The sequence below is a fragment of the Parus major genome, chromosome 5 (genome assembly GCF_001522545.3).
Source record: "Parus major isolate Abel chromosome 5, Parus_major1.1, whole genome shotgun sequence".
NCBI lineage: Eukaryota > Metazoa > Chordata > Aves > Passeriformes > Paridae > Parus > Parus major.
In genome coordinates, this window is record NC_031774.1 from 39,627,516 (window position 1) to 39,649,774 (window position 22,259).

The 22,259-nt window shown below is 38.9% G+C and overlaps 1 protein-coding gene across 10 annotated transcripts in view; it reads left to right on the plus strand.

Annotated features, from left to right (window-relative positions):
* GPATCH2L (G-patch domain containing 2 like) overlaps positions 1–21,927 on the plus strand; it is a 41,026-nt gene extending 19,099 nt beyond the window's left edge. For 4 of the 10 annotated variants that reach the window (XM_015631129.3, XM_019007018.2, XM_015631128.3 and 1 more), the window contains 2 exons: positions 7,577–7,668; positions 12,672–21,927. In XM_015631129.3, coding sequence (XP_015486615.1) covers positions 7,577–7,668; positions 12,672–12,844 — 265 coding nt within the window. In that variant the 3' untranslated portion in view covers positions 12,845–21,927. The other 6 variants (XM_019007020.2, XM_033514875.1, XM_019007022.2 and 3 more) reach the window with 2 other exon arrangements.
* Positions 21,928–22,259: the final 332 nt, after the last annotated feature.

The window sequence follows — 22,259 nt, forward strand, 5'->3', positions numbered from 1 at the left end:
ATGAAACATATTAGAAAAGACATGGTCTTGATGTTGTGGCCATCCAGTTTCTTCAACCTGATGCCTGCTGTGCCATGCAAAATCTTCTTTCTCTGCTTTGTTTCTGCTATCATGGAGCATGTCCAATAGAGTATATTTACTGAGTGGAGTCTTCTCTCTGCTGTGGAACTATTTTCTTTGTCTCAATCATTTTGGTGCAGTTTTATCTGGAAGACTGGCAACCCAGTACTTTTGTTTAGCCAGAACTGAAGGCCAAAGTACTGAGTGCAGCTGAGTCTTGATAAAGAACCTCCTCCTTGACACTGACAAGCCTATGTGGAAGGTTCCTTGGGAAGTCTTATTTGAAAGGCAGTAAAAATCGTACACTACCTTTCTTGATTTATGTCTGTGATGAGAAGAGCTTTCATTCAAAGTGTATGTACAGCACTGGGAATTTCACACCCATCATTAGAAGCAGTTTTGTGTGTGGTGACTGTTATCATTAGTGGTATAATTTTATTTTGTGAAGCAAGGAGAGTTTTCTGCTTTCTTGCAGTCTTCCCAAGGGATGGCTGGTGTATTAATTTGCTGTATTGCCTCCTGGCTGTTCCCAGACTGTTTTTCCTCTTCATCATGGAATTTTTAATGGCCCTGCTGCCTCTCGGGAGGCATGCAAGGAAGAGTACCTCAGGGATCTCTTTTTTCACATGCCTATAATTACTCTCCTTTAAGAGCACAAAACGTTTGCTAATCATGTCTTGTCTGTTAAGGTTTTGACTTCATGATGCAGACTGCTAAAAGCAAGTAAGTAGGGACTTAGATGGGCAACTCAAGGGATCCTTCCCTCTTTCCCCTCTGCCTGTTTGCCTCTCTGAGAGGAGTGGTTTGAACAGAATTTTGTTGTTGAGCTCCTTCTGCTTAAGAGGATTTTGTATAGGCTGAAATTGAGTAACTTATTAGATGTTGTTATTCAATATTCTGTAGCTGAGATGTTGTAGGTTGTTGGCTGATGGAATGCTATTCCCTTGAGTCAAGGTAAGGGTTTCAGAAGAGCCTAGAACCAATGTTCCCTTTAATTTGAATAGTAGACAGAATAAGAGAGAAAGGTAGAAGATAAATTGTCCCTAATGCTGTTTATTATTTGCCTAGCCTTGAAAATAGGATTATGAGTGAAAAAAAAACCAGTTAAATATTCCTACTGGAGGTCATAGGAAAAGTGGACCTTGGATGGTAGGTAGATGTTGAAGGTGGAGACTTGAAGAACTGCATTAGACTTTTGAGTAACACAGATAAAGAAAATTGCTTTGCATGTACTTTGTTAATACTAACTGTAAATCTAGAGTTTAATCTGATATAGAAGCAAGTCTGTCATTTGCCTGGAATATGGGATAAAGATATAGGGGGGCTGAGTGATCTCCTCATTTACTGCCAGTTGCCCCATACTCTGGGTTTGGTGGTGCTATTAAACTGAACAGACCTGAATGTCTCAAATTCTAGTTCTAGCTCTAGAAATACTTTTGTGAAAATAAATATTGTTCTGCCACTTCTTTATCTGTGCACAGAGATCTTGATATTTCTGCCTCTTACCCAAGCATGTGGAAATACAGGGAATGCCTGCAATATCAGGCCTTTTCTGAGGCAGCTGAAGGAGTGAACAGATGTCCACAATTCCATACTTTCCTGCTTGGGCAAGACAGTATCCAGTTCATTTTAGGCAGCCTATCTCCCTGGTTGTTTTTTTTTTACTCTTTTTCCATTTAGCTGGAGGATTTTCATGTCTTCTTTGCTAAAGTTTGGCTAATATTCCAGTTGGGAATATAGCTGAATTCTTCTGACAGGCATGCAGTGAACAGCAGCTATCAACCTAGTGTCACATGCAGTTGACTGAGGCCTAATATTCCCATTTTGATGAATCCTAATTCTCTGGAGTGAAAAATAAATTCCCCTTGGCTTCAGAATTTTTTTTTTTCCTTGCTATTTCAAATCTGTGTGCTCAGCAGATCTGGCAAATGGTAGGAGTCTTTCTGGCACAGATACAGTGTGATTCAGTGTGAAAATAGGGAATATAATATATGGGATCACATATTCTCTGCTTAGAGTGCTTACATGGAAAACAGGAAGAAAATGCAATCACTTGCATTTGCCACATGCAGACTTTTAGGAATAGAATTGCCACATCATTATAATGCTTACTTGGGGAACTGACTGCTTCTCTTGAAGATCTATGAGATTTGGATGATCGAAGAAGTGAGCTAACCTATTAGAGATTTTGGAGTCTGAAAATGTTCTCTAGAAGCCTTCCCAAGAGGCTCTGCAGGGCATAGGAGATTGCTGTGCATCAGGAGTATCTACACTGGGATGTGATAGCAAGAACCACGTGTGTGTGCAGGAGCTTTGCATGCAGATAGGATGAGCAACTTGTATTGATTTACACATGTTATGTGCAGATTAGACTGGTGCCCAGCTGGCTCTGTAGTCAAAGAGCAGGAAGATTTCTGCTTTTACTATTAATTTTGTGAAGCCACCATCAACAGCCTCAGGTAACACCTCAGGGCTTAGAGAAAGAGCCTTTCATTTGGTTTGTGTTTGCTCTGAATAGAGCATCACAACAGCAACAGCTGGGTTGTGTGGAGTTTTAGTAGCAGTATCTTTGTTAAAAGGCAGTCTCTATTAACATTCACTTTAACATGAGGATAATAACATCCCTTGTTTTTATATTAGTAGACTAATGACTGCCTCTCACTTTCACTGTATAATCCACGTGCTTTGCTTCGTCTAAGGATAGGGTTAGAATAAAGAGTGTAAGCAGACAAGCTGAATATTATGAGATGACCGTGAGAGGCACACACCCCCAAGTGTGCAGTGAGCCTCTTGCCTCCAAGAAGGCCACAGGTTGTCACGTTTAGCTCTGTATGGCCACTTCAGAGACCTTTGTTGTGAGATTGAGCTGATTTTCACCCTGAATTTTAAAAGAGTAGATTTCATGCTACAATTTAGATTTCACAGATAGAGAAGCTTTCAGGGTCCTGATGCTGTTCAGTAAGATTCTTTGTGGGCTGGTGTCTGCTTGTGCTCTGTATTTTCTCCTACAGATTATATTACCAATCCTAATTTTCTCTTGAAAATTTTTGTTGAAATACTGTGGTAGATGTAAAATAGTGTCAAGCTCCAGTGCATGGTCATCTCAAACTGTAGAAGTGAGGTGGGAGTCCTGTGTATGCAGATACTGGACATTAAAAAGCATGTAAATAAAGCCATAGAATAAATATGTGGAAAAGAAATGAAAGGAAGCATTACTTCTGACACATTAGAGACTACCACGAATTTAATCTTTCTGCATAACAAAGCCTGTTTTTTCTCCAGCATGATCTGCATGCAGAACTGAGTACCATAAGTACTATGTTAAAAACAAAAACAAAAGACAAAAAGTATTTCCTGAATGGTTCCTTTAGTGTGATTACAAAAAATATTATCACTGTCAAAAAGACACTATAGACTTTTCATATTGTTGAAAGCCATTTTTCCTATACATGTGTAATTTTTCATTTACTAACTCCTGGCAGTGACTGCTATGTGAGTTGAATATATTGCAGCCAACAAAACAGCCACATTTTTGACCCTGATATGTTGCTCTAAGTGTGTTCTCCTTTTTCTCTTCCAGGGTTAGAATTTCAATCATCTCTAGATTGTAAACTATGTTTTCATGTTAGTCTCATAGTTGGTCACATCCACCTGTGACTAAACACTGCGACTTTTTTTTTTCTTATGATAAACCTTTCATAGTCCAAAAGAAATCAGGGAATTATTTTCTCATTTCTGTTTATGCAACACTGAAGAAGCATGGACGCCTAGCAGAAGAGATTGAAGAAGAACTTACAAACTATTCTAGTTTGTAAGTTTAGTCCCAGATCTTCACAGAGAGGGCTGAGACAATGCGCAAATACGCATTTTCTGTCAGCCTTTCCTGTTATAGTCTACTTTTGAGTAATTTTTAACTGTTCAGAAGAGTTGTTAAAGTTGTAATATTTTCATGTTTTATAATTCAGCCTATGAATTATAGGTTTATATAGTTTTATAGTATATATATATATACTATATATATATACACTATATATATACTTATATACTATAGACTATATATATATATAGTATATAGTATATAAGTTATATAGTATATATTATATAGTTTTATAATCCACCGCTATGTTAGGAACTGTGCATATCCATGACTTGACTTTCAAAGTGGTGGTGGTGGTGTTTGTAGGAGTCTGCTGTTAAACTGGGATTCACTAATTCAATTATCGCACTGATAGAGATCTTCATGCAAGCTAGTTACTAGAAATTTACATTGAAAAGTGAGATATCTACCAAAAATCTGCATATTTCATAAGCTATACCTCAGACATGCTTTCTGTCCATGCCTTAATGAGGACTATCATCCCTGAATGCAGTCATCTGCTCTTCTCTCTCCCAAGGCACTTACTACCTAGAGATTCCCTGCATGCAGATTTATGGTGCCTGTAAAGTGCACCAGCCACTTGAAATGACATTTTTACCACTGGGTCAGTCAGAGCCAGTGAGTAATCAATAGGTTCCTGATTTACTAACTGAAGCGTGGGTGATCAATAAGGGATAAACCTGAATGAAAAACATGTTACAGAGACAATTTATGACCTCTGAGCCTTTGTATCTTAGAGGCAGGGCTACTAGATACAGCATTCTTGCTAGTAGTCTTCAACTGAAGTATTATTTGCTTTTACTTCCACTACAATAAGGGATTTTGAGATTATTCTGTTTTCATTTTGATTTTTTTTAACCTCTTGTGTAATCATCGGGTAAGTGTAGATGTTTGAATATGTAGCTGAGAGCCAGGAGCTCTTAGGCAAAATCTTGCTGTAATATTTGTGAGCTTGAAAAATTGCATAGTCTCTTGGAAATGATAGTGCATACTTCTTTCCTAGTCCATAGTGATTCTAAGTATCAACTGGCTAATGTTGGTGTAAGTTCATAAAATTAAAAAGGGAACATTTAAAAATTATTTTTGTTATTTTTATATGAATTAAAATTAATTAGATTATTATATACAATTATGTAGTTGTGCAGTTAGTAATCTAATACTGTGTCACTGGTGCAAAATAAAAAAACAGGATCTTTTCTTCAGGCTATGTGTGTTTAGATGTTTCAGAATACATGGTTACAGCTATGTAAAAACACTGTATAGCCCGTGTTATAATCATGATCAAAAGCATGATCCACATGTTAATTAGCATCCACAAGTTAATTAGAGATGAGAGATTTGAGTGTGCATTCTGTAGGTGTGCCAGTATTTTTGAAAGATTTTCACCTCCAGGGATGATTTCTCTAACCACCTCCCTGGGCTGTTCATTCCAATGTCTGACAACCCTTTCCTTGAAGAAAGTCCTCCTGATACCCAGCCTGAACCTCCCCTGGCACAGCATCAGACTGTCTTCTCATTCTTCTGCCAGTTGATTGGGAGACCCCCACCTGGCTACACCCTCCTTTGAGGTAGTTGTAGAGAGTGATAAGTTCTTCCCTGAGCTTCTTTTCTCCAGGCTAAACACCCCCAGCCCCCTCAGCTGCTCCTCAAAGGGCTTGTGCTCCAGAGCCTTCACCAGCTCCCTTGCCCTTCTCTGGACACGCTCTAGCACCTCAGTGTTCTTGTAGTGAAGGGCCCAAAATAGAACATAGGACTTGAGGTGTGGCCTCACTGAATACAGGGGAATGATCCCTTCTCAGGTTCAGCTGGCCACCATGTTCTTGATCCAAGCCATGATGGCACTGGCCTTGGCCACCTGTGCACACGCTGGCTCATGTTCAGCTGCTGTTGAGCAGCACCTCCAGGTTCTTTGCCTCTGGGCTGCTTTCCAACCACCCTTCCCCCAGCCTGCAGCAATGAAGGGGGTTGTGGTGGCCAAAGTGAAGGACTCAGCACTTGGTTTTTGGTGAGTTTACTGAGAGTAGACTCAATCCCCTCAGGAGACTTCTTTGTCTGGTTGTATTAATATATGCTCCCAGGTTTAAAAACCTGACTGCGAAACATAGCACAATTTAAAAATCTTTGAAACTGTTCTTTAATGTCAGATATAGAGGACAGATCTTATAGACTTCTTGTAGAACTTTTGAATTTTAGTTGAGAAGATGGAACAGTAGTTTGATTCCTTTATTTAGTGGTTGCACTTTTTTTTCAGGTAAGTAGATAGACCCAGCAGCATTCAAACAATTTATAGACTGGACTAGCGTAGGAATTTCTTTGTGGTTCTTACACTGTTATGTATATATACAATAGCACAATTTGATTTTGCATAAATACAGGATCTAAAACAATACATATTGTAAATATGTGGGTTTGGTTTTTTTTAATAGATTTTTGTAATGGAAATAAAAAGCCATGGATTTTTCCTTTTTTTATATTTCAAAGGCTTTAGTATGTGATAAAAGCGTTTGTTTAACTTTCAGGATGTTTTAAAAAGATCAAAATAACAAACTTTGAAGATAGTGAAGCTTTTCAGCACTTAGTCATCAAAACTTACATGGTTCCAAATTTCATACCATCTAAGCTCCTCACAGTCTTTAACTGATATTATTTGCACTGTAGTTCTGCATTTTGCACATCAGATCTGATGGTAAGAATGACCAAGGAACTTGCTAAAGGAAGTCTGTTACATCAGACACAGAAGGGATTTGAACCCAATGTAATTTCTAAATTATGCATTTATATTCATTATGGATGGTATTTGAGGAAGTTCTCTGGTCTGCTGTAAAGACTGTTATTTATGAGTTAAAGTTCTTTGCTTCCTTACAGGTATATGACTTGAAGGAGTTCTCAAGTCAGTTCCAACAATACAGATTTCTTCCTAATTGGCAAATGGCTACTTCTTAATTGGCAAATGATTAAACTGAAATGGCCATCAGTAGGCTTCAGACTTAACAGTTGATACTAACAGGACAGATTATGCCTTTCAGCCAGTTTAGAGGTACAACAAGGCTGCCAAAAGTCAGATTCAGCTGTTTGCACAGCACTTGGATAAGGAAATAATGATTTTAAAAACACGTGAGACAGTCTTGCATTCCTAGCTTTACGAACTTACTATTGTAGTAGAAATAATATGCATGGACATTTGGCGTTATAGGATCATTCTAAGATGACTCTACAGTACTAAATAGATTGCAAAATAATTTCTGACTAAGGAGCAAATATCACACAGTTTATATAAAGAGCAATCTTGCAGCCATTTGTTATTCTTGCATATAGAAGTAATGGTAGGACACATGCCATATAACTGCTTGATCACATCTTTATGGATGCAAGGAGTTAGTTTGGAGTTAACAAATAAACAGGCAAAGATATAATTTTTAATTTAAAGGCTAAAATATAATTATTCTTCTGAGCAGTTTATGTAGGAGCTCTTAAAGGAAATGGGAGCATAATTTATATTGCCAAAGAATGACAGCAAAACTCCCTGAGAAACTTTTGGATTGTGCTGCTTACTAGTTAAGAAGGAGCTGGATGTGACTGGTCAGTCTTACAGAAATGTGATATTGGAGTGGAGTTTAATTTGTTTCATTTTCTCCATAGGCAAGCAAATGTCCACCTGGGACCACCATGTTCAAGGGACATCAAGAGGAAACGAAAGCCAGCTGCAGCCTCCATGTCTAGCCCAACATCAGGTAACCTGACAGCATTTTTATAGTCATGTCCCTTTTGAGCAAAATGCCATAGGCAAAAGTGGTGTTACTTTGGTTTGAAACTAATGAAATGTGTGAGAGAGCATATCATGTGTTTTTGCATAGCATCAAAAGCTGCTTACTAAACAAATTTTTGGCAGTGTAGCAATGTTAAGTTAATATAATTTGCAGTGCTTCACCTTACTGTGAATAGTAATTTACTTCTTCATAAGGTGTTATTTCCACTGTCCTAAATCATGCAGTTTGTGGTAATAGAGAGCTATCAGTGTGCATGGTGTGCTCCTTTAGTGTTGGGCTGGCATTAGCTGGTGGCTCTGATGCCCTTTACCAGGGTATTTGTAGACAATTTCACAGGAGCTAAAATCTGGCAATTTTTGTATCATCACTAGGTGAAACCACTTTTTTCCTTGGTGGTTGTCTTATTCTTCTGGATGAAAATAGTTTTTTCTTGTTACGTGGATGTAGTCTTTAAAATGCTGGTCTATTTTCATGTGGCAGTTTTCTGAAAAGTCATTGATTAGTCATTAGAATATGAAAAAGCTTTAATCTGGTGAACATGGTGGGTTTTAGGATGCTTCTTTCTGTTCTTTCACCTTACCCTATCTTGCTACTATCCACTGACACATGTTCTTTCAACTAGTTTATTAAATAAATATTCTTGTAATCCAGTAACAAGGTAGTGGATAAGATGGTGGAAAAAACGGAGATGTGAAAACAGTGGGGAAGACCAAATAAGCTGATGATTAATAGGAAGAAGTTTGTTTCTTCCTTGGGCTGGTGGATAGACAGAATAATGAAGTAGGGAAGAATGCTGAGTTTTCTCTCCAGGCCACTGATCTGGATTGCAAACTTTCAGAAGGATTATGTATTAAAAAAGAAAAGAACATTAGTAATCTGTTATTCAGCAAAAGTCTCTTCTATTATTGATTATTTATTTAGGTTATTCTTTCCTGGCTTTTGAGTATTCCATATATTCCATATTCAAGCCTCTGTAGTAAAAGGGTAGTATCCGAAATCACAGAATCTTAGCACTGGAATATTAGATTTTCTTGGTATGAGTGCTAATGTCTCACTGTCCCCTGTTACCTGTCCATTTATTTATTATTCAGAATGTATTCTGTACTGCATTGCCGATCACTTTCTATAAGGAGAGCTTCTGTGTCCATGCCTACATGATTCAAAATGCTATTTAAGTTGTACTTCCCCAATTAGGCAAATTGTATAGTGAACACTTTTGGAAGAGTTGAGAGTGCATCTGGACTGAAGCTTAGCTCTGGAAAATAGCACAGGGGCTTGGAAAGCTTTCTCATTATGGATGAGGGAGAGAGGATTATTATGTATTACAAAATAAGGAAGAAGTCTAAATAGTAGAGTACAGGCTGATGCTTATGCTGGTGATCAAGATACAAGGTCTGCAAATGGTCAGAAATGGTAAAGATCTCTTCCTCAGACCCTGTTTAGAAATATCCTCAGCCAAGTGAACAGCTGTGGGCAGGGTTTGCTGCAATACTGACTTGTGTAAAGAAACATCTGTGATTGGGTAGCTGAAGCTATGTCCTAAATGATGTTCTACTATAGACTCCCAATTACAGCTGAAGCACAACCTGGACATCTAACTTGGAAACTTCTGGAATCTGATGTAATTTCTGTCAAAGGAGATTTTGCTATGGAATTACTAATGTCTAAAAAGATATGAAGTATCTTTCTGCAATAATGTAGAATTAATTGGACACTCTTATGTTGGATATCAATGAGATAAAGATTTTTCTCCCTTGCCATGCATCTACTCACCCCTATATAAATGCCATATACATGTGCCTGAGGAGTCAGAGCAGCCTCATTTTTTTCACTTCTGAGGCTTTTTATGTTTGTGTAGTTCTGCAAAAGGTGAAACACACGTAAATCAAAATGCAGGCCCATGCCTGTCATGCAGGCACAGAGTGCTGGATTTCTTCACCTTTAAATAGCTCCTTTGCTGAGTCCAACTGCTCTCGTCTCACTTGTTGACCAGGTCCTGCTTCAGTGATCTCCTTTTTTGCAACCTGAGTGCCCCGTGGAGGTGAAGGACACAGCCTGAGCTGGCTTCATCAGTCAGCAGAACAAATGGGCTTGCTCTGCCGAACATCGGGCCATCTCGGATTCCACCTCTTTTATAGAGATGAGTGATGAAGAGGGGCTCGTTCCGCTTTGCCGCTGTATTAATACACATCAGGGGCCAGCTCCCGGCACTAAATCACGCTACTGCATACATCTGTTATCGGACTCCTCACCAGTGTGATGAACAAGACTGCAGATAGAGGCTTCCTCGTGTCATTCTTTATAGGATTTTCCTAAAAGAATAAATAGCTCAAATCTCTGCCAACACTATCCCCTGTCATTGTGATGAATTTAGCTTCTTTCTTAAACATGCAGCTACAAATCTTCCCCTGTCGTCTCACCCCCCCACCATCCACAGAAAGTTTTGAGTTGAATTTGGCTGAAATCAGAAGATGCTTATAAAAGGCACATGAAATGTGGGTGCTATTTCCTTCCTCAGTGCAGGAATGAGTAAAGGCACCTAGATATAATGTTTATTTGGAAACCAAGCAACTAAATTTATTCCATGTCTTCTCACATACTTTCATGCAGAGACCCTTGCATGAACATCAAAAAACTTCATTACTGTAGAAGTGCCTTGCATCTCTGTTGTATTGCTGTAGTATTAAAATTCTGGTATTAATACGGCTCTCTGAGGCTAACTGGCCTAAATACCATAACTGAGCTGTTGAGAACAACAAAAAGTGGGCAGAAAATTCAAAATCAATTTGCACTTCAGGAAGTGAGTTTTATCAAAATTAAATTGGGAAAACTTATGCAAATATTCAGAGAGAACTGAAAATTCATGTTTTCCACACTATGCAGTTTGAGCATAGTCTAAATAGTTTGAGCCCTAAAGCAGGAGGCCTTCACCAGATGAGAACAAAAATCTGGCTGGTGTAGTTTGGCAGTAGAATAAGGAAATCTGGAGGAAGTTAAGGCTGATTACTGGATTAGACCAGAGATTTGTCCAACTCAGGGACCAACAGCCAGTGCCTAGGGAGGAAGAAGGTCTTTGGTAATAAAGGTCCTTTGACCTTTCAGTGATCTGATTTGAAGGCATGGATAGTGTCCTTGTGTTTAGTTACTTTCCACTGCAGACTAGAATCTAGTCTAGACTGTAGACTTGGAATAATATCTCCAGTGGCACAGTAGAGCTTGTCTGAGAAATATGGCATGATATAACTTCTCATGGAAGCTATTCTCTAGTTTGAAAGGAATCTGATGAAGACTGTCACGTCTGTCTTCATTTTGTCAGAATAGGCCACAAGTACAGATGGTTGTGCAATAAATGGCGAACAACTACTTTTTTTTTCTTATGATAAACCTGTCATAGTCCAAAAGAAGCATCCTTACACTGATGTTTTTAATGTTTATGTGGTTCAATCCTCTATGTATGTAGCAGTGCACATGGTAACTGGCATCCTAATCAGTTATTACGATGAGTCTGGGGTAAAAATCTGCATAAATAAATTTTTGTCTGTCTTGGCAAGTATTCACACTTAGCCTGTAAAAAAGGTGACAGCAGCCTGTGAAGCTGCTTATTTGAGAACAGTCTGATGAATAATAGCAATTTGGTGAATTTTCCCTCTCCTATTTCTTGCTAATTATTCACTCTTTGTCATACCTAGAAACAAGAAACCGGTTTCAGTCCTTTTCTTCTTTTTTCGTTTTATGAGGAAAGATGAAGAGCCTGAGTGGGGAGGCTGCTAGCAAGGGGTACATAGTCTAGTATTGGTAGTGATTGTGAGTTTAAGGACTGACTTAATTGTTGGGGGTTTTTCATGTCTCGTATGACCTTCAGATGGAGGAAGATGATGGGCTGGATGTAAAATTGCAAGGTACTTTTATCAGCTGTGTTGTAGCTGTATGGGAATGACTCACTCTTTTGGATGTACAGAATGTGGAATCTCAAGCATCGAACCAACTTTTTATTTAAACTTCAAAGCAATCTGTCCTCTAGTTGAGGCTTGCTGTGGCCTCTTTATCCACTACAGAGCAGCAGATGCAGCTTGTAATTACAACACACAAACAACTATTATTTGTTGTGAGACTACAATGAAGAAATATGTTTTGTATTGAAGTAGTTACTTGTTAAAAATAATTCTGTTTGCCCCAAAGACTCGTATGGCAATTACTCTTCTTTACCTGGCCCTGTTCTGCTTGTGAGGACTGAGTGATTCAGAGTACTGAGAATTGGAGTAAACTCTCATATCTCTAGGTTTTTGACAATCCTTCTGGAAATTTGGGTGACTGTTGGGTTGAGCTATGGATCTGCAAATCTCTCTGGCTATTATAGCCTGTCCCATTTTGAAGTAGTGGTTGTATTGAGAAAATGAGAAGGGATTTCAACCTAGTTTGGCAAGTAATTTCTTGTCATAATATGCTGATTTACCATGCTGGTTATATGTGGAGGTTCATGGTACTGCCCTTACTGGGTGAGGAGAGGTATATTTTCCTCTTTAGATGAGCTTAGCAACCCAAAATTTGCCACACCTTCAGCGACTTTGAAAGTCTCAAGTAGAGAGTTAATTGAGTCTTTGCAAAGAGTCCAAGTTATTTTGAGATGAGTGATTGTGAATTGATTCACTTTAAATATGGGGCAGCTAAAACTTTTGATTTTCAGCAGGAGCTCTGACTAAGGAAACCAGATAGTGGACTGGGAACTTAGAGTTTTGAATATGTGAATCATTAGAGCAAAATCATTAATGCTATCAAGAACCTCTATTTCAAAGGAATTTGGATGGAGAACTTCTAGATAACTTCTAGAAATTTAATAAATAATACCATTATAAATTAAATTATATATATGAGGGATTTGCCATGAAGTCAGTTGTTCTAATTTTTTTTTTATTGCCCTTTCTTACTGTCTTCCTCTGTTTCCCCTTTCCTGCAATTTTATATTCCAGCAACTTTATCTGTCCACATGGATGGAGCAGAGTCAGAGCTACCAGCAACACCATCCTTGAGATCCCAGAACTCTGAGTGGACTGGGAAAACACCAGCAGCTGAGAAATCTACTATTGCTGCCTCCAGTAACTTTTTTAAAATGCCACCAGAGAAGAGCCCTGGATACAGCTAAAAGGAAGCATTGTAACTGTAAAAGCTTGCTCGATTTTGGAAGTGTTTGATTCTGGTGTTTGTCTGCACTAAACATCTTGTTTGGCAGTAGTGGTATCTTCAGTATTGGTGCGTGATGCGTGCCATCATCCAGGCTGGTCTGTGTGCCTCACACACCTAAGTCATGTTTGTGAATCTATGCTTAAGAAAAGGTAATCAGTGTTGGGACTGCAGTGGCTTTTAGAAAGTTTCCTGCTATCACTGTATTTATTAAGAATTCATCTCTTTCCCTGGTTCCAGCTCATATGTAATGGGTTATGTACAGGTTTTTTTGGGTTTTCAGATGTTTATCCACCCCTTGGACATGTTGCTTGTGTATTTGGCATTTTCAGGGTGGAAGTCCCACTGCCATTCAGGGAGGCAGGAGTCTCTCTCTGCTTGCTTCCTGGCCAGAAGGATTTCTTGTCTGGGGAATGAGGAGGGAACAGTAACACATTGAAACATGAAACCTGAATCCTGTATTAGCAGAATGTTTTCTGGCCATGTGCTAATGGACTCAAATCATGTTGCTTCTGGAAAAGCAAATATGGTGCTTGTCTATGTAGAAATTGCCATTAGCTCACAGGCAGCATTTGTCCGTTAGACCTTTTCCTTCTCCCTTGTTCTGAATGTCTTCAGTCTTGTGTATTGCATGTTCATTCCTAAACCTCCTACTGGATAAGGATTTGGGAGAGCTACTTGGATGTAAATGTGCAAGCTGGTGTCCTGGATAGAAACCGAGACCCTTGAATATTGTTGCAGTATGGTAGAAGATTACACAAAACATCCGTATCTCAGTGTTTAAATTAAAAAATGTTAGTGTTTCTAAAGGATGCTTGTTGAAGTTAACATGCCATTGAACAAAACAGCCATTTAAAGTGTCACCTGAGGTCAGAGTGTTATGGGTATAGATCAGACTCCTTCTGTATCATGCTCTCTCTCCCTTCAAAAGTACTGTCTGCTGTACCTACTGGAGGTGTCTCCACCTGCTGATGACTGCACATTACACTGCAGTGCACACTGAAGAGATTCTCTTCATAGAACTTCCACTTGGTCTGCTGTTACCTTCTGTGTTGCAGAATATATGGACAAGGGTTTCTTCTCTCTAATAACTTTGGAGCTTATCTTGGACTATGTTTTCAGAATATGTACCTGTATAGTATGTGCCAAGGAACAAGTGGCCTCACAGCTTCTTAAATCCTTTAAAAAGAGGATCTATTTGTATGAATAGAACCTTTTGCTTTCCTTGTGTGGAGCTTTCAGACAGGACAGTTTAAACTTGTAAAATCTATTTTGATTGTGGCTATGCATCTAGTTCTCTTAATCAGATAGCAAAATTTGCTTGATTTTAGTGATTTTGCAGTGTTCTGCTCTCTTATGAATCAAATGACTGAGGGACAGATTTTATTGGGGGAACATGAAGCGGTGATTTATATTAACTGTGTATTAAAATGGGAAATGATCATAATATACATGAAACAAACTGAATGACTTGCTAAATCATGATTGACAAATATAGTTATACTATATGCACACTGTGTCTGATCCTCTAATACCTACTTATTCTTGGGGAGACATCCAAATTGGATTTATATTTCGCATCACAAGCAAACTGTCAGATTTGTCACTATAAATCCTTCTCAAAACTCTTTTTTATTCTTTTTTTTTAATTTGGGTGGTACCTTTTAGAAGTAATTAGAACAGGGAAACCCTTCTTACCTTAATGAAGGAATACAGAAGTCCATTTGAATTACAGGACAAGCTGTAGCAGTTTGTGAAGGAAGAAGTGTTCCTGTTTTAAAATTGTCATGGCTTCGTCTTACTTGTAGCTATTTTGAACAGTGGTGCCTAAGGGGTAACATAGGAAATTTCAGCACTGGAGGGCCTGTAATCTAAAACATCTGAAGAGAAGGTAAACCTGCAGAGCAGTATCTAATACTCATGAGTACAGTGAATGGGAAAGGTGGTCACGTTCTCCTGACAACTTGCAGATAAAAATTAGGATTTGAAGCCCTGTAATCTAAACTGCATGCTGCTCCAATGATAGGATCCCTAAAAGAGCATTTGTGAAATTGAGTGGTTTTGATCTCATGGAGTATCCTCCACCACCTCTCATAGTTTGAGTCTATTCAACAGACTTACTCAGAATACTGACCAGTCAGCTAAAATTTTATATTTTACGCATTGTATTCCCTTTTAAAAATCAATTGTGATATATCTTGCTACATTCTGAGTATTGTCCAAAGTAGTTTTTTTCTCTTCTGTGATATCAGGATGCTTTAAAAGCTTTTTCTAGAAAGGTCTTAGGGAATCAAGAGCATTTTTCTCATTGTGGTGTTGGAAGGGTGGGTTGCAATGCATCATATGATTTTTCTCAGGGGGCTAGGGAAGAGAATTTGTCAGATTTTCCTATTGAGGTCAGTAGCAGTATTATCTGGTTAAGCCCTTACTTAGGTTGTAAACTCCTAGGAGGTATTTCTTGCCTTTTAAGGCTGATTGTACCCATGGCTGTAGTGCAGAGCAGCTGTGGCAGGTCTTGTCTTGACAAGCCACACTTCCTGCCATGGCAACTTTCTGGATGTTCCAGGAGACTCCAACTATTGCAGCTGTCCTGTCTTTCCTATTTCTAGGTTAGACTCCATTTACAAGTTAGTCAGATTCTCAACCAAATGTGATTGTCCTGAGTGGTAGGCCAGCTAAATGGATCATGTATCTTGTTACTCCAGGGTATTTATCAAAATATATCTTCAGATTATCTCATATTTAGTAACTTGATACATATTTTAATATCTACAGTATTTTTAGATGAATAAAGTAAGTCCATTGTTTTGCCTTTTTTTTCATCTAAGGCAGATTTTTTACAACTCACTTTGCTCACACAGAGAGAGTTCACAGTGTGAATGATATTGCTTCCCATGTGGATTACTCGAGTAAAATTGGTAGCTGTGCTTCTGTGAAGGTGGTCCAGTATGTGATTATTGCTTCAAAGACACACAGCTCACTTCTTGTCCACCAGGACTCCCCAGTCTTTTTTCAGTTTTGTTTTCTCTCCAGTTGTCACTCTCCTTGTCCTTATGGGACACTTCAACTTCTCAGACAGGACCTGGGAATACCGTACTACTGTGACAAACAAATCTGGAAATTCGTGAAGTATTTTGAAGATAATTTGTAGTCACAAGCACTCAGTGAGCCAACTAGGAAAGTTCCTCTCTTAAACCTGTTATTTATTAATAAAGAAGGATTTTTGAGAGATATGATGTTAGGTGGCTGCCTTTGCCACAGGATCATGAAATGGGTAATTTTAAAAATTCTGATTTTATGAGGAAAATGGTCAGCAAAGTTGCTACCCTGAATTTCAGCAGAGCTAACTTCAGGTGACTCAATCAGCTAGTTACTAGCATGCTGTTCCTTGGGTGCTGGTCAGTTTTTAGGAATCACTTTGTAAAAGCACAAGAGCAGGTGATCTCTCTGTTGAAAGTCAAACAAGCCATGCAGAAGACCAGCTTAACTGAACAGGGAACACCTCTTGAATCTCAGAAAGGAGGTAGTATGATATCTGGTAGTAAGGTAAAGCTTCACAGAAAAATTACAGAGCTGTAGTTCACATATGCAGGGAGAAGATATGAAAATCAAAACTTGATTAGAGTTGAAACTGGCCAGTGTTGTGTCAGACAAGCAAGGTTTTCTGAAGTACATAAATAGCAAAAGGAGGTCTAAGGAAAACATTGGACTAATATTTGTGGTAGATGATCACATTACAAATTGGAGTGAAGAAGTGGGGCCATTCAGTTCTGTTTTTTTTGCCTTGGTCTCTTATAATACTGACAGACCTTGGGCTGCCCTGTCTTCTGATTTGGAGGACCATTACTGTGGGAATAATGACTTTCTGTTTGTGTACATGGAGATTGTAAGGGACCAGTTGAATGTTTGTAAGTCTATGAGGACAGGTGGGCTTCATCCCAGTGTACTGAAGGAGCTAGTTGTTGTAGCATGACCTCTCTCAATCCCTACCAAAGGTTTTGGGAGTCTGGGAAAGGTCCATGTTGACAAGAAGCTACTCAGCATTATTCTAGTATAGAAGAAGAGTATGAAGCAAGAAACACAGACCTGCTAGTCTAGCCCCAGTACCTGGAAAAATTATAGAGGAGATCATACTGGTGCTACTGAAAGGCATTTAAAGTCCTTTAAATGATAGAATCATAGGATATCCTGAGTTGGAAGGGACCCACAAGGATCATCAAGTCCAATGAAAAAAGGTCTAGTGGGTGTTGTGGTGGTTGGTGGCTGTCTTGGGCATAGTGACCATGAAATGTTAGAGTTTTCAATACTGGTTGAAGTAAGGAAGGGCACCAACAGAACTGCCACCATGGACTTCCAGTGGGCAGACTTTGGCCTGTTCAGGAGATTGACAGAATTCCTTGGGAGTCAGTCCTGAAGGGCAAAGCAATCTAGGAAGGCTGGATGTACTTTAAAAAGAAATTCTTAAATATATTCAGGAGCAGCACCATCTTCTTAGTTCTTCTTTGGATACTCTCTAATAGCTTTATGTCCTTCCTATATTGTGACACCCCAAACTGCACACAGGACTCAAAGTGAGATTGCACCAGAGGGGAGCAGGATAATCCCCTCCTTTGACTGGATCATGATGTAGTTTTAAAACAGAGCAAATAATAAACGGCAAGTTGGTGAAAGTTAGAAGGCATGTCCTGTGGGAATTGGTGAAGGAATTTGGTTTTGTCTGGTTTGGAGAAAAGGAGACTGCACTCTACAGTTTCCTGAGGGGGGGAAAGTGAAGGTAGAGGCGCTGGTCTCTTTACCCTGGTATGTAGTCACAGGGCACATGGGAGTGGTTCAGAGCTGTGCCAAGGGAGATTCAGACTTAACATTTGGAAACACTTCTATACATCTTCCATACAGAGGGGGTGGTCAAACATTGGAGCAGGCTTCCTAGAGAGATGGTTGATGCCCCAGGCCTGTTGGGGTTTAAGAGACATTTGGACAAAGCCCTTATTTTAATTTCTTTTCAGTCCTGAAATGGTCAGTCAGTTGCACTAGTTATTAATTTTAGGTCCCTTCCAATTGAACTATTTTATTTTAATCATTAACTTCATGATGTTTCTGTCTTTTCATTCCTCCAATCTGTCCAAGTCCCTCTTGGTGGTACTCCCACCCTCCAGCATATCAGTGGCTCCCTTCCTGAACATGCTTTATTTCTGATTTTGTTGGGAGTATTCTCTGTCTTTTTCCACTGGGTCACTAATAATTTCTGAACACTATCAATCCCAGTATTCTGAGGCATGCTTTTCATAAATGGCCACCATGCAGATCTCAAAACATTGCTTAACCTGGCCAGTTTCTCTCTGATCCTTCTTGTTGGATGCTGTCCAGTCTGTACCTCCCCCATCTGGCTTTGAGGGTGCTGTGAGAAACTGCATCAAGAGGCTTATTGAAGTCAGTGGAGACATCACTTACTGCCCTCTGTGCATCCTCAGAGCCTATCATTCCATCATAGAAGACAGGTTCATAGGCTTGATTTTCCATCATTTAATGTCTGTTTGTTCCTAGTCATGTCTTTGTCCTTTGGGTGCCTAGAAGTGGCTTCCAAAACTTGCTTCATAAAGCTACAGGGGACTGAGGTAGGGCTGACTAGCCTATCACTCCACCAATACTCCTTCCTGTCTTTTTAAAAAGGTGATGTATATATACATACCTCTACTTGTCTCTGGAGACCTCATGCAATTGCAGCTGGTTTTCTTAGGTGGCAGTGGCCAATCTCAAAATGACATACTTCTGTATATAGGGGGAAGATGGACATTCAGTGAAAGAGAAACCAAGAGCTGAGAGAAATACATTTTCTAGTTGTTCTTTGCATATTTCCAGTAGTTCCAGTGAGCTCTAGACAGGCTTAATGCCCAGTTTGGTAGGTACTGGAGAGAACTGAATTAAAATAATGTAGTTTCTGTCCTGATGGATTTTTTTATGATTTTAAGGTACAATAACGAGTGAAGAAAGAAGCAAAACAGGAGCTGGAGAGAAACTTGTTAGAGGCTGGGACTAGTGCTACTGAATGATAGATTAGCTTTGTGATTGTGGTATGCAGAGGTGTGTCTTGCCAGCATCACTCTTGAATAATGACATTGAGTAGGTTAGTGCTGTCCTTCAAACTGTAGATGCTCTTGCTGTTATTTTGTGGATGTTGCAGAGACCTGCTTAGTGGGCAGAGGATGAGAAGGGAAATTGTAGGAAGGACAACAAGAAGCATGATGGAGTGCCTCTTCTATTGTAACCCCTTCTGTACTGAAGAAGGAAGATGCTACAAAACGCAGTATGTGTGCTTAGATATTGGGAAGAAATTATGTCAAATGTATAAGAACTTTTCTTTGTTGTCTTGAGGAACAGTTTGTAACCAGAGAGTTTTTCACTAAAAGTGAAGGATGCTACATTTGTTCAGAAAAATGTGTTTTAATAGTCTGTTAGGAGACTATCAAAGGAAGATGAACTTCTGTTTTCATTGTTACCCTTAATTTCTGTATCTTTGTTTCCTGTATTCTGTTCCAGTTTGTGTTTTGTGATTGTGACATCCTTTTGTACCATCAAATGCAGGAAAAATACTTCACAGTAATGCTTCCTAAGGCATAAAGCATAAGAGGACACTTGCTATATAGGAGGTAAAACAAGATTATCTTAGGCCATTAACTTTACCCAGTACAAAAGGCTTGAACTCATCACAGAGGACCTAATGTCTTAATTATACCAAGGCGTCTCTTTTTTAAGAAAGTGAATAGTGCCACAGGCAACTTCAGGGAGACTAAACTGGCACCATTGCCTCAAGAACCAGGTGTGGCTGGGCCTCAGTCACATGACATAAAATACAGATTTACATTGTGCAGACAGAAGGAATTTTCAACATCCTTCTCAACTTTAATGTGGCTAGAATGCCTTCCCAACTGCAAACATAGCTGTCACTGTGAGTCCAGCGACTTGAAAAGATGTGCTCACTGGCATACTATAAAGAGAATTCTTGTACCGACTTAAAGAATTGGTAAAACTGGAAAATGGACTGGTACAGCCTGTTATATCAGAGAAAGATGCAAAATATACTTGCAGACAGTAATCAGGAAAAGTATTGCTGAGCCCTGTGTGTTATAAGCACAGTATTCAATGTCCTAAAGCAGAAATGCCAGTACTGTGAGGATCATCAGTGTTTTGCAAAGCTGCCCTCTTGTCTTTGTAACCTCTGAAGGAAATGGGATGAACAGCATGAATAAGGCTGTACTGTGTCAGACTAAAAGTCTGCTTGTCTTGGTAGCCTGTCTCTCACAGTGACCTGGTTTGGATATCTGGGGGGTACTGTAAAGATGAAGCAGTAATATAGTGATACTTTTTTTTAGTGTTCTCTTAGCCCAGTGATGTACAAGAGATGTACAAACTTTCTTCAAGGCTGGAGAAAACATTTTTGAACTTTTGATTATAGTATTTATCCTGCAACTGGATTCAAATATATTTTTACAAGGACACATCCTGATGATGAAAACATCAAGTAAGGATTAGCATATTTTGTTTGTAATCGATTTTCTTATTAATTACCCTCTTTATAAGTAAATAGCATCTTCTCTTGGAATACTTTTTTTTTCCTAATATCAGCATCTTGACATTGTTTCTTACAATGCTTTTTTTCCAGCAAGGTTGAAAAGTCTTGTTCTTTCTTTACAATGAGGCTTTTTTGACATGTATTTGTATGCCCAGTCAACAAGTCCTATGTAACCCACTAACCCATATAAATCATTTCTCATAAGCTTCATACTGTAAAACTTGTCATTTAACCTTTAATTGTGCTCCTGCATGAAAATGCCTGGTATTCCACATCCATATGCATTCAGTTCTAGTGTCTACACTTAAAGTATTCTTCAGAGTTACAGAGTAACTGTTAAGAGTCACTTACACTTCCTATAGAGTGTCTAAAACTGCTATTCAGGCTTCATATATTCATCTATCCAAGTATGCTGCTAGTCTTTGCTGCCCAAACGCTGCTGTAACACTACCATAGGAGGTGATGTTCAGGCAGTTGGGTCTGAACCTGAAGTTCTTACCACTGCTTTGCAACGTACAAGGTCCTAGAAAGTAAGATTTTTTTTTTTAAATTCAGAAATTTATTGCATTTCCTCTAGCAATGTTATAGCACAATTTTGTACCAATCATATTTATAATTGTCAGTACTTGAGAGCTCAATTTGTTTAGTTTTATCAGAAGAGGATCAGAGAGTGTCATGCCTGTGTGGTAGAAAACCTTTTATGGCATTGGAAATACTAAATAATAAACCATCTTTTGTCTTGCAGATGGGCATAAAAATGAACTTGGAGCTAAAGCCTAGGTTGCCTAGATTGGTGCATGTGAGATTTCATTGCTGGAGGCATTTCTAAGAGAGCCATGATCTGAGACTGGTCTGGTCTGACCAGAGCCCTTGGGCACTGCTGAAGTCCTTGAATTTTCCCTCAGGTTTTGACAACACCAGACAGTGAGCCAAAAGCTACTATCAATTGCATTTTAGCTTCCTCCTGCTGTCAAAGAGGGCTCTCCTAGAGATAGCTCACAAACACACCTACTCAAAGTCTGTCAAGAGCTACCTTGTGCATGTCCCATATATTTTATGAGGTCATAAGATCTAGCTGTTTGATAGGGGTTGGACTCTGGGTTCTTGGGACTCTATTTTAAGGTTAACATGTAAATAAGAAAGATTCCTGCTTGTATTCCTCTGTTTTAAATAAGATGTGTATTCTCTGAATGAGGCTCTTGCAGAGTCTGTTCTGATTATAGAAACTGGAAATAAATCAATATATGAAAGAAGTGTTTTATCTGATATAAAGCGAACTGAGTTGAGAGTGGGGGAAGAGAGGTTTTGCTGACATCTGACTAGATTTACAGTATTGGGCTCTCCATTAATCTGCATGCTTCCTTGACCATTTCTGTAAGTATAAAGTATAAACTGTGATCTGAAGGTCTGTAGGGAGTTACTATGCTTTTCTTGCTTTGAATTGCAAACTTGAGTAAAGGATTTGAGGTAATTTATCATGTCTGTTCTTCGGAGTTTTTTTGTAATGATTTTGTTTCCCAGTTTGTCAGGACATTGTCTTTAGACAAGAGAGATACTCCCTGTTTGGAATTGGAAACAATTCTAGAGTTTCTTAAATAGTCTTTCATTTCTAAGCCACTGCTTCAGATCTGCCCAGTCCCAAATGGGATGTCATTTAAATGGGCAAGTCAGTTTCAACTGATAGTTTAATGTATATCAATTCATTTTGCCAACACTAACATCCATTCAAGGAGATTTGCTATGTATTAATGGAGAACTTCTCACATATAAATAAAAGGTATTTCAGTTCTGGGGTACAAGCTTCATT